Here is a 13,213-nt window from a genome sequence, read left to right as displayed (position 1 = left end):
GGTAAAAACAAAACGCATGATGGTCTTCAAAGCTATCATGCTTATTAATGAAGTTGCACCTCATTCACAAAAGAGTGCGCTGATTGGTTCGAACCAATTCTTTCTCATTAATTAATGATGAAAACTCAAAGACTTCACGTTGTACAGACGTCCAGTCTCTCCGCTGGAATTTACACGAGGATCTCATTGCCGTTACAGCTTCAAAATTTCTTTTCAAACCAGAAGAACGAATTTCCCTAAAATAATGCAAAACCTACCAATTTTCACTGTTTAGTGAAATATATGCATCCGAATAGTGTTTTTAGCAATGTGGGACATATGAATGTCTGTCAACAGCACAAAAAATGTTTTTTAGTGTTTGGTGACCCTTTAATTTGCTGTGCATCAGTTAAAGTTTTAAGTTTAATTGTGGGAGAAATTAAACTGGTTAACCGTATTTGCTGTTTGTCTCATGTTCAGTGGCCATAAAGCACTTAATGCCATGGCAACAACACCCTGTCATTGCTTGAAATTTTTTACCATGTTTGTTGATTTTTGCAGTTTCAGAGTCATGACTAGCGTTCACACGAATGCAAGGCTACGTGTTGTAGGCTAGTAAGTTAAGAGGTTATGGGTTCAACCTTAACTTGAGGATGTGTATTCGCCACTGAGCTCCTGAGCAATGTGTATGAACACTTTTTTAAATCACTTGTATGACAGATTTTCTATTCAACGCCGTTCTAAAGGATTTCTACATCAGTTCAGGGTGCGAAAGACAAATTGTCATATAGGTCTTTATTTCTACATACAGACTAAAAACAAGTCAAATTGAATGCATAGTTTGTATAACTTGACCTACAGTAACTAAACAGTATCTAAATCATTAATCAGAGGATGCTGTAAGGCAGACTACACTAAATGTCCCTCACAACACTAAATTTCCCCTCCGATCATCAATGTACAATTAGCACCTTTCATCAGTTGCCTTGTGGCAAATATTACCGCAAAAGAAACTTTCCCTTGAACCCCATTCTGGCTTAATGTGAAACTTCATTGTCTCTACACCATGTAGGAAAATATTAATCAGACTATACTTTGTTTTCATTACTTCCTTAACATTTATTTTTTATCAGATAACTAATAGTGAGAGCAGTTGGATGGGCGGCTTGTTTTGATTTAGAGTAGTACAGTGTGTAGCAGGTTGATTGTTTGAAAGGCTGCTCTGTGTTTGAATGGTCTGCTTAATGTTGGGAAAATGTCCTGACAGACACAAACATACACACATCCACTTTCCACCGATAAGTTCCCATTGCCCAATATGGAAGCCTTCCATGTGTTTCCAGCACACTAAAAAGCCTCTCGGTGGTCTTAAACAGGAACTGTGTCAACACCAGAGGAATAACAACCTTTACCAACAACCACAACTCGAAACAAAACAAAACAAAATCACACCATTATAATAAACAAAACGGTGTAGTCTGGTGCCATCAAACGCCGCGATGTTTGCTTTCCATCACCAGGTTTGAGCCACTATGTAAATACTGTCATCATGCAGAGTGCCGAGAGGTTGGCTGATTAGAGATGGATGGGTTTGCTGACAGATGGCCATTTGGCTGATTCTGTGACACACAGAACTTAAGTAAACCATCTGAGAGACAGAGTGTCCTAAAAAGTCTTACATTTGCTGAAATATTGTGTTGTATGTCTTAAATTTTAAACTGGTATTAATTTTCCTCTGTCCAATTTTAATTTACCTGTAAATTTACCCAATCGAGCAAACACATTCAGTCCATCTCAATAAAACCTTTAATAAAAGTTTATTTATTCTTTCTTTAATCTTCCTAACAATAATAACAATTTGTTTTTAATGGGTTTTTATTATGTTTAAAAAACCTTAACATTTAGTCCTTTTTAAATCTGAAATGTCATTCATAGTGGTCCTAAAGTCTTAAATTTGACTTGATGAAACCTGCAGAAACCCTGGAGATGTACTTTACCAGCCCACGATACACTAACACTTGTTGTATAATGTAAATAACGTGACATTTTTATTTTCCTCTGTCCAACAGAAAGCGTCAAGTAAACAAGCTGACGTACCACAGATAATGTCACAGATCCAGTACACAGACTCCTCTGAAAAGTAAGTTTTCTTCGAGAAGCTATGTTTTACCTTCATTTTACATGGTGTAAATATTTTAGCACAGATTTTGTGTGCAAGGGATTAAAAGATGGCTGTGACTGTTTTAAAGGGTTCAAAACCATTTTTACTTCACAAAACATTTGAAGAGAAGCATTTCTGCCTGTAGGCAGTGATGGATCTTTCTAGTCAACATATGATGAGATATCATGATGGTCAAATGCATTAAAACTAAAGTATGCTTTGGCTTTGGTCATGTTTTTGTGGTTTGTCAATTATCATATTTAAAGGGATGGTGCATCAAAAACCATTTGCTTAGCCTCAATTTTTATTAGCCACTTACTATTGACCTTTATACGGAAAAAATACTATGCAAGTCAAAACTAGTTACTAACATTCTTCGAAATATCTTTTTGTGGTGTTTAACAGAGAAAATAATTAGATTTAGGCAAAGCGAGTTTGACAGAATTTTTATTTTGGAGTGAATACATTTTTTATTGTTGCGTCAACTTTTTTATGAGGCATTCGTGTAAGCTAAAAAAAAGAAATATAAACTTAATAAAAATGTTATAATGTTCACTAATAGGGATGTAACGAATATAGATTTTGGTTGCTCAATTATAGTGTGAGGAATAATCATGGTTTTATGATTATAACGATTATTATGCATTTAATCATTTCAAAACACTACTAGTTTACAAAATCACACGAAAACTCCTCATATTTTAAAGTGTTATTTCTTGCTGCTCAGTAACCAAATAATACAGCACAAAAAAATAAAAACACAGTTTGCATAACTTTTAGTTGCAGCAGTTTTGTTCCATGCAGAAACGCGGTTTTGAGAAGCCTTTACGTCTAATTAACCCTAATGAATTAAAGCATGGTCAATAGTGAAATCGATTAATTGTTGCATCCAAATTCACTAATGTACATCCTAAGAAATCATACAAGGACAATTAGAATTTTATTATTGCAAGACATTACAGTGAAGTTTGCAGCCCAATTCATTTGCAGCCAAAAGTAGGTGGTAGATTTGGCAGAACATTTGGATGGTGTTGAGGTGGAATGTTTTTTTAAAGCTGTCATCAAGTCCAGCAGTCATACTAGAGGGGAGTTTCAAAGTATGACACTCGTAATTGGGTTTCTTTCTTGCTGGGCTTATTGTCCACAATAATATTTCAAATAATACTTTTCTGTGTGATGTTCAACCTTTTGCTAACCACTTGCCAAATTACCTTTTAAGCTATTGTTGCATGTCATACACTCATGGTTTTCAGCAGTGAAAATGGTATTTACTAAAAGGGTCTAAAGGGTAAAATCTTAAAAAAATAAAAAAAGAGAAGAAATTACCTCACAAGTAGATGCTGGTGTTTTAGGAGGGTAGACCACCATAAAATAATTGCTTTAAATTTGCTTCTTTTGGTTAAATGAATTCCATACGTATAAAATTATTCACTATGTTTTCTATTTACCCAGTTACCTAAAACGATAATGACTGCCAGTAAAAATCTATCCCTGATTATTAAGTAAAACATTTAAAGATGCATCTAAAACCGTTTTTGCCCATTTTTTTATGTTGTTTTTGGGGTAACTCGCTTACTTTCCCTCAGGAGTAATCATATTTTAATAGCTATATTTTGGCAAAAATCAGCATTGCTGTCATTCCATTGCATCAAATTGACAAAAGGGAAAAGGCCACATTCACACAGGAAATTTTTGAGAACTGTAATTACACTTTTTGCTTGCTCTCTGTTACAAAACACACACATATGCAAAGTAAACCAGAAACATCTAGAAATGAAAGCAATGTATATAAAGAGTTTATATGCAAAGTTCCATCTGTAATTTTCTTCTACAATGATTTTTTTTTAGCCCCTTATGTTAATTTTCTGTTATTTCATGTTAAAGGAGATGACAATCTATTCTTTGCCATAAAAGTTAAAGTACTGAACCTAGACATAGGAGCCTGAGTAAAATCAGAGCATGGGATTTGTAAATGTAAATTTCAGATGGCACTCAGGTTTTTGCATCTGAACTCTTTATATAATTTCCTACACTGTGCTAACAAGATAAATCAGTTGTGTGTTTGAGTGTTTAACGCATGTGTTTCCTTTATGCAGGAATCCCGGCAGTGAACTGCAGGTGTATTACGCTCCTCACCGAACCTACAATGACTTCTTTGATGAGCTCAACCGAAGAGGGGACACTTTCTACGTGATCTCTTTCCGCCGGGTAAGTCCGTCCATCTATCTGCCTATCTGTGTTCATCGGTCTGCTTTCTATCGCTCTGTTGGCCGCACATGGATGTGGTTGATTGGTTTTAAGAGGCCACACAGAACCATAAAGGGACACTTGAGACGGTTTCATCTAGCTAGAGCACATGACCTGCTAGGGAATCTTCTAGCACGTGTTCAATCTTAAGAGATCTTTATCATTTTTGGTTGAAATGAAACACACTGTGGTTCTTGAGACATGTCCTTGCTACAAATGAACATGTCTCATGATTTTTGAACAAATTTGGTTTAAGCTATGACCGTATTAGGGCGGGTTATCAAGGGTAATGATAAGTAAATTATTATTTATACTCTAGAGTCTGAAAGATACCTTTTAAAACAACAGTAAGGTCACAGAAATGAATAAATTAATTCAGCAGAGATTTATATTGTTTTATTGTAAATGCATTTATTATTTTCTTAATAATTAACATCATATTTGTGAATGTGTCGTGTTCACAAACTACTTTTAAGATTAATACTACTTACTATTATGGCTAAAAATAATAATAAAAATAAAAGATTTGTTATCTAAACATTTTAACTTGAAAATATTCTTGCAAAAGAGATTTTATATGTAAAATAGTGATAAAAAATTGATTAGTTATGAGTTGGATAACGATAATAATGATTAAATGTAAAATTAGAGCTGGCCGATTTAGCCTAAAATCTAAATCTTGATTAACTGAACATTTTAACTCTATAACGATTAATGAACAGTTATTTTATTCTTTTGCCCTCATAGTTCTCTGACAAGTTTTGTACAGTAAATGTTCTGACATTACAAGTGAGAGATTTTTGAATGTCGGGTGCATTACTTGATTTTAGAATAATTGAAGTGTAAACACTATCTGCTGTGATTATTTATTGAACTTCAAAGTTGAACAACTGAAATAAAGCACGCATTGCCTAAATAACTTACACTTTTAGAAACTAAATAAATTATTCTCAATGTTCAGATTAAAAGTAGAAAATAAGCAGTATCTCTTCTACATTAAACAACTCTTGTATATCCTGTAAAAAATATTTTAGTTTTTTATTAATTAAACAAAAGTTTTAATGTCAATAATAACTTTAATGTAATGGAAAATATGCAGTCTCAAGGCATCTCTGGTGCAGCTTACAACTATCGTCAGTGTAAACTAAGGCTTAAGAATGGGTTCATCGTCTTACTTGACCAGAGATCAGTTGTGGCTGCAAAGTGGCTGTGGAAGTATAAATCAGCCTAAGCCTAACAGAGTGAGGTCTTGTGATCTCCACATGCGGTCGGGAAAGTAATTGAAAAATTTGTCCAGGAAAAATTTGATCGATTTATAGCTTCTGAATGTCGATTTCGCTTACTTTTCAATTAATTGCCAAATAAAATAATAATAAAAGAAAATTCTTGTTGAAGAGATTTTAATTTGTATTTTAAATTCTAATAATATTTCACAATATTGCTCTTTTACTGTATTTTTGATCAAATAAGTACAGCTTTGATGAGCTTGAGATCCTGACCTAGAACATTTGAGCAATATTTTGGATTTTTCCCTGCTTGTTATTGTTATTATTTGGTTTCAGTGTAAAATTGTTCCATCTGCATACACGCTGTACCCAAAACAATATTATCAAAGTTTTGTTTGTCAATGTATTGCAGCTGTGTTATAAATTTCACTGTAAAATGTGCTCCAAAAGTGCCTGTACTTCTACATTTAGCAGGAAATTTACAACTACCATCCCTCTCGGTCTGGTATCCCAGTGGCCTTTTATGATTGAGTGGCACCCACTGGATTTTCTCATGTCTACTGATAAGCACCACAGAACAGTTACCAATATTATTCAGAAGAATCATCAGAATCTATTGTTTAGTTTGACGCTCAACTAAACTATAGATTGTTCATACATGTGCATTATTTTTTGGGGGTATTTTAATTCACACAGTTTGAGCAAATGATATAAAAGTTAAAAACATTTTTCTGCTAGTTTTCATGTTCAGAATAGGCAAAAAATCTAATTCAAATTAGTTTTTTGTACACGAAACGTAGATGATTTCCATCTGGGCGTAATTTATTTAGAGTCCAACTGCATTTGTAGTAATCTTGTTTTTTTTTTTTTCCAGTCTAATTGCATGTCATGGTTCATCAGTTTATTCCTTTCTTTCTATGTTTAAAGTTCACTTCATATTCTCTCAGTTCCTGCTTTTGATTATTTACTAAAAAGAAGTAAATGATGTTGGCCAAAGTTTTTGAAGTAATCTTTAATCTTTTTTGTTACAAAAGACGATGCAATCACATTAAGACAAATCCCAATGCCTCAAAGCAAAAGAACAAAATTGGAGAAACAAAATCTTTAACCAGTTTGCGGGGGATTCGACAGTACTTGGTTATCACTCATCAATTCATCCTAGGGATTTTTGTTTTTCTTTTAATGGCAAACAGGTCTCCACTTTTCTCCTTTATGAAACCAAAACAAAGAAATGACTCATCCTGTCAATGACTCATAATCACAAAATAAAGATGTTTTTGTGGACGCTAAAGACTGTTCTGCCAGATACTTTTTAAACTCTTGATTTAAAGACTTTAAAATCAAACATGTCATTGATTTTAATGTTCATTATTCTCAGCGCTAAAACCAGCCCTCATCGTAGTTGACTTGAGCCAGAAGATGTTTGACCGGTTTGGTCATGGTGAGCAACTGCCCTGTTTTCTTTGTTTTGGTAGGTTTTTTTATTAGGTGTGTTCACTCTTTTGGGAAGTCAGACTTTCCTAATATTGACTCATCTCCTCCAGAAATCTCCTTAAAAGGTGACCACCATTTATAATAATCTATCAAATTGCGTTATGCTGTCTAAGTCACTACATACAGCGGGAAAATAAATATTGAACACCTCATGTTTTTTTCTGGGAATAATATTTCTAAAGAAGCTGTTCACATGGAATTGAACCAGAAAACCCAAACAATACAAACATAAAAATAAAACAAAAAACAAAATCTGAAAAATTTGTTAAAGAGAAAGTGCTGAACTACTGAAACTTATTTAATGCTTTATATAAAAGTTTTTTTTTTGATTGCAGCTTAAAGACGCCTCTCATATAGAGTTTGTATTCACATGAATTGCTCAGGTGTGAGTTTTTTACAGACTTCAACAGTGTGTTAAAATCTTGATGGTTGTGTGGGTCTTGTCTATGAAATCTGATTTTTAATTTGTATTTTATATTGGATTTAAGTCAAGTAATTGGCTGGGCCATTCTACAGCTTGATCTTCCTTCTTTGAAAGCATTTGAGAGTTTCCTTGGCTGTGTTTTGGATCATTGTCTTGCTGAAATGTTCACCCTGGTTTCATCTCCATCATCCTTATAATGTAGATGTTGGACTGAAGCAACTAATATTGATTTACAAAGATGAAGGGCAGAGGGTTGGTTTCTAACTACTGAGAGATTTCAGCTGCTGTCTGAGTTTTTACTGCCTTTCTACAGCTAGCTTTTTTCATGTGTTCAATACTTTTTCCGGCACTATTTCATTGTATTCATACCTTCATTTGTAAATGAATATGATTTGTTTTCTTTGCATAAATGGATTTCTTCGGTTGTTACGAACATCAAGGAAAATTTAGTGTCAACGGCACCTTCAGAAATATGTTTTCTGAAAAAAATGGTGACGTGTTCAATACTTATTTTCCCTGCTCTATCTTGTTAGGTGCTTTCAAATATAAGGATTTTACCTTGCTTTGTTACCTACATCTCATTTGATTAAAGTTTTTGTTTGTTTCACAATTAGTTTTCTCAATGAGTCCAATTTTTTTACTTGAAAGGACTCACTGGAAATATGTGCTTCAGCCTAATTTTTTATGTGCAAAATTGTACTTTCAGGACGGCATGACACAACTTTTGTTAATTGTTTACAACAGCTATATACATACTGGCCCATACTACCTACAAATAAAAGATTATTTTGGTGTATTGTTTTTGCACAAGACCAAATAAAACTCTGCAGTGCTCTTTTTTCCTACCTTAGCTTTTGAAAATACTATTGTTTGGGTTTAAAAAAAGAGTTTAGGTCAGTATTTCGCTGGGTGATCTGATAAGCCCCGTCATCTTGTAGACGTGTGTTTTTGAAATGTACAATGAAGCATACTGTAATATATTTCTGATTCACAAAAATTTTTTTAGAGCGCCCTCTAGAAGGTTTGTCATCTCAAACGTGCAACAAAACTTACCTGGAGCAACGTATTTCACTTTTTGCTAGAATGTAGGCTAAATCATCCATATTCAATGAGCCTGCGATGGGGAAAAATGTTTAAACAACGTGACATGAGTCAATGGGATGTAATACTTTTAATCAACATTTAGAAAATAACATTTAGAAATAAAAGCGTGTTGCTTAATTATTTTGCTTCACTTATTTTGTTTTTCCTTGCATTTGCATTCCCCACTGGACAGTGTTTATTTCGTTACTCCATGAGATCAAGGTCTCTGATCAAACTGTGCTAGGGATATTTCCATTGTGGTCCTCGTGTAAGCCGATCATAATATCCTCCTCTTGCAGCTCCCTCTGAGCCGGTCACAATGCAGAGTTCGCAGTCAATAGTTCATATCAATCTAATGAGATGCCTTTCTCCACAGTCACTTGCCCTTTCACTCTTTCCGTCTCTCTTCTTTTCCACCTTTCCTCTTATCGACACTCATCATGAAGGCTGTTGGATCAGTCAATTGCATCATGGGCTTCAGAGAAGTCCAGGTCACCTTCTGCTGTACCTTAGAAGAGTGTATGGCCAGTACTTTCCCTAATACTAGTCATAATCCAGTCTTGGGTTATGCAGTGTGCTATGAAAAGTTGATCCAAAATTAGGTGTAACACAAATGGAATCATCTGTGTAAAATTTATGATGTGTTTAGTGTTGTCAAGCACGTCATTTTTTTGTGACGTTCACCCAAAAGTAAACATTAGCTTTTTTTTTTTTTTTTTTTTTTTGTAATTCACCCTCAAGACTTTTCTCTATGAAAAGTAAGATGCAATAAATGAGAATAGATTTTGAGAATTGTAATCCATTGATGAAACTACAGTATAACGTTAAAACAAGGGTGAATTGACTGGATTTTGTTGTGTTTGGGTGGACTATTTAGTGAATTCTTCTGCACATCTTTAGCACAGCGACAACAGATGGTGTTGAACACAAACACATTTGCTGAAGTCTACATTTATGACCCATGTCCAATCCATCACATAGACACGAGTGTTATTACAACCTTTCCTGTCCGTATGGTTTCTGTCTTCAACAGGTGTGTGTCCTGACAGGAGAATGTCCCTCATTGGTTCAGGTTGTGTTGGACTAATGTACACAAATGTTTGACCTTATTATGGAGGTGTTATATGACACTCCAGGTCTTCAAATTTCAGTTTGATTGCACTACAAGAAACTGACAGCTTGCATAAGAAAATGTTGTGAAGTGTATATACACTTCTATTTAAATATTAGTGTGAATGGTAGGGGTTAAACACATTCTATTTAATTAAGCAAAAATGAACAGATCAAAAGCGACTGTAAAGATGTTTTAGAATTGTTACAAAATAATAATACAAAAATTTTCATTTAGGATTCTATAAAATGCCACAAGTTTTCACTGACTTAGAAAAATTTTAAACAGCACATCTGCTTTAATCACTGATCATTTTGAACAAGTTCCATCATTTAAAATAATAAAAAAAAAATCAATCAAAGAACCCCTATTATGCATTATGAAAGGTCATATTTTGGTTTTGTTGGTCTCCAACAATAGTCGGATATGCATGCAAGGTCAAAAAACACTTTCATTGTCTTACAATATGCATTTCTTTTTACCTAATTATCCCAGTGACTCCCATATGATTCATTCATTTGTTACTAAACTCCTCCTAATCTGGCTGATTGGTTCGATGACCCAGTCATTGGTCAATTGGGTTCAGTGCGAGACCACGGTTATGAAGTAGCACAGAGTATTTGAGAGCTCAATGCTAGGAATCCAATAAGGCAATGCAGTTAAACACCAGCATATTCCTACACTCTTGTACCCCAAGTAATAACAATGACACACATTCAGTATTAATCCACACAGTGGCAAAAGTTGAACTGCTCCTTCCTTTAATAGCAAACGGCCGGTAAATCCTGTCTTGCATCGTAGGTTATTATCGCATTGTATTATTGTATCAAAAATTGGAAAAATGACAGGAACAAAAACAGCACTAGCTTGGCTATACTCTGGTGTTATTGTTTTACCAGATCTGGCACTACATATTTGGTGATGTACAGTATCGATGTCGACATGTTCAGGCAAAAGATCCGAACCCAACACGATTCATTTATTCGTCTCTGAGTCGACTATTTCGTTAAAGAATAAAATGTTTTAAACACGGTGCACTTTCAGTTTTAAACCTCAGCTGGATATTTTCATTCACTCAGTGCAGTTACACACTGGATGAAAGCTCACTTTCAAAAACCCATAATAGGGGCTCTTTAAACTGAAACTACATATTTGATTAATCTGTAAATAAAAGCTATAATTGTTGTTAAATGCAAAAAAAAAAAAAAAAAAAAAAAAAAAAAACTAATCCTGGCAGTTTTGCCACTGCAGGAATTGAAGGAATAATAATCAATATAAATAAAAAGTTTTTATAGTCATATATATATATATATATATATATATATATATATATATATATATATATATATATATATATATATATATATATATATATATATATATATATATATATAATCAATTCAGTAATTGAAAACAATAGTACTTTGCTTATTTTTAATTTCAAATAAATGCTGTGTTGGTGAGTATATGAGATTTTATTCAAAATTAAACAATCTTACCAACCCCAACGCTAGTGTATATTAAATTATGCATGCAGTGTATATTACTACATGTACTTACTGTAGATGTGCATATTTACCACACAACAATCTCAACTCACAGGTGAGTGGGCTTGACAAACCATCTGTAGAAAACACACTTTCATCTCTTTCTTTCATTTTAACCAATACCAATTTTTCACATTTGCACAAGACACTTTCTCACAATCACTCCGTATGTCTTAAAAAGAACATTGCACATTTATGACATGCTTTATACATGTGAGTGGGCTTGACAAACCCACTGTAGAAACACTCTTCTCTCTTTAAAAAAACACTCTCCCTTACTCTAGCACTTAATTCTCTGAGCACTAATGCTGAATGCTTCCTCAGTTGTAAGTCAATTTGGACAAAAACATCTGCTAAATGACTAAATGTAAATGACACACTCTGGATATCTATACTTTCCTCGTCGCATTGTTTCTCACACCAGTTGTCCTACATCAGATTTTTCTCAGCAACAACTTTGTTGTCCCAATCTTTTCAAACAGTGACCAGTTCAGTTTTTGTCCATGGAAAAGTAAAAAAAAAAATCTTGAAGCATGTATTTTGTGGCTGATGGCAGTTCCTCTTTTGCTTACAGGATCACCTCCTGCTTCCCGCCACTAACCACAACAAAGGCAGTCGCCCCAAGATGTCAGTGGTCCTGCCAGCTATGAATTACAATGGTAAGGAAAAAAGAAATGGTTAATGATCATATTTTTCTAATGAACTGTCATCCTGCTTTGTTTCATTCTGAAGCCATCACTGTGGCTGTGTTGTATTTTCTGTTTGTGCTTCATGAACAAATTGCCTCAAAGTATGACATGGTTGGCTTTATATACAGTTTGTTTTTTGCAACGTGTCTGAGCAGTTTTTAATTGTTGTTATGTGTACATATACATCATATATCAGATTGTGGGCATTTTGTCTTACTGTTTTTTTGTTTGTTTTTTGTAGTACGTCATAAAATGTGTACTGTATTTTAAAATATGCCATGTGAATATACTTTAAAAGTAATTTTTAATGCAAAGACCTAAGAGTGTTTAAACGGAAATCTTTTTTTGGACTGGAAACATAAATATTGATTAATATTTCTATATATTCTATAGATACAATACATTTAAGGTAGCCTTCCCATAACCCCCTCATCTCAGACCAATGTTTTTACCTGTGTGCTGATGAGATCACAGTCAGATTGTTGTCTCGCTCACAGCAGGCCTTCAGCCTCTGAATACTGCACAACCGCTGGGCGAGAATGATTCACTCTGAGCCCCTATTGGAGACCAGCACATAACAGCTCTACAGTTAATGACATATTATTAAGCACTGCAGGAGATATCTTTGGGTTTTGGCATCTAATTGATTTTATGCAGGGTGTTTAATTCATATTATATTGCATTGAATTTGTGTATGCATGTATTATAGAAGAACTCTCTGTGTGGGTACTTGTTTTTGTGATTTAGGAGGACTTTAAATTGTTTAATGATTGACCTACTGTAGGTGTACACTATTAAGATGTGTGCAGGATAATAGGGCTTAACAACCATACTTAATTGGATCTTTTGACTTTTGAAATGTGCAATTCTCTCAACTGAAACGTTGGTTTTGGGGGTAGGGTTGGTTTTTTCATATAAGTGTTTTTAACAGTACAAAATGCATTATGCATCTGGATATTCCTTGTAAACCATATATACATGTGTGTGCACGTAAAAATGTAAATTCACTCAGGTTCATCAAAATGAGACAATAGAAGATTGGAAAAAGGTTGTCTGCAACAAAGATGGGCAGTCATTATTTGGTGTAAGCATAGTAACATGGATCCATTCTGCTTTGCTACAATAGTTCAGGCTGCTGCTGGTGGTTGTGTAATGTTTTGTACACTTTGGGTCCCTGAGAGCACAGTTTAAACACCACAAACTACATGTTGTATCTGACTATGTTTATAACTTTGACTAAAGTGTTACCCAT

At 34.1% G+C, this 13,213-nt stretch overlaps 1 protein-coding gene across 2 annotated transcripts in view; it reads left to right on the top strand.

The window, feature by feature from the left end:
* Window positions 1-13,213, top strand: part of atf6 (activating transcription factor 6) — a 56,158-nt gene that overhangs the window by 30,781 nt on the left and 12,164 nt on the right. For both annotated transcript variants that reach the window (XR_012395562.1, NM_001110519.1), the window contains exons 13-15: window positions 2,049-2,119; window positions 4,237-4,348; window positions 11,847-11,931. Coding sequence is in view for 1 of the 2 variants with exons in the window: in NM_001110519.1 (NP_001103989.1) it covers window positions 2,049-2,119; window positions 4,237-4,348; window positions 11,847-11,931 (268 nt within the window). In the remaining variant the exon portion in view is untranslated. The remainder of the gene's footprint in view (window positions 1-2,048; window positions 2,120-4,236; window positions 4,349-11,846; window positions 11,932-13,213) is intronic.

Source organism: Danio rerio, chromosome 20 (genome assembly GCF_049306965.1).
Source record: "Danio rerio strain Tuebingen ecotype United States chromosome 20, GRCz12tu, whole genome shotgun sequence".
NCBI classification, from domain to species: Eukaryota; Metazoa; Chordata; class Actinopteri; order Cypriniformes; family Danionidae; genus Danio; species Danio rerio.
The sequence above is the reverse complement of the archived record's forward strand: the minus strand, read 5'-3'. Positions and strand labels throughout refer to the sequence as shown.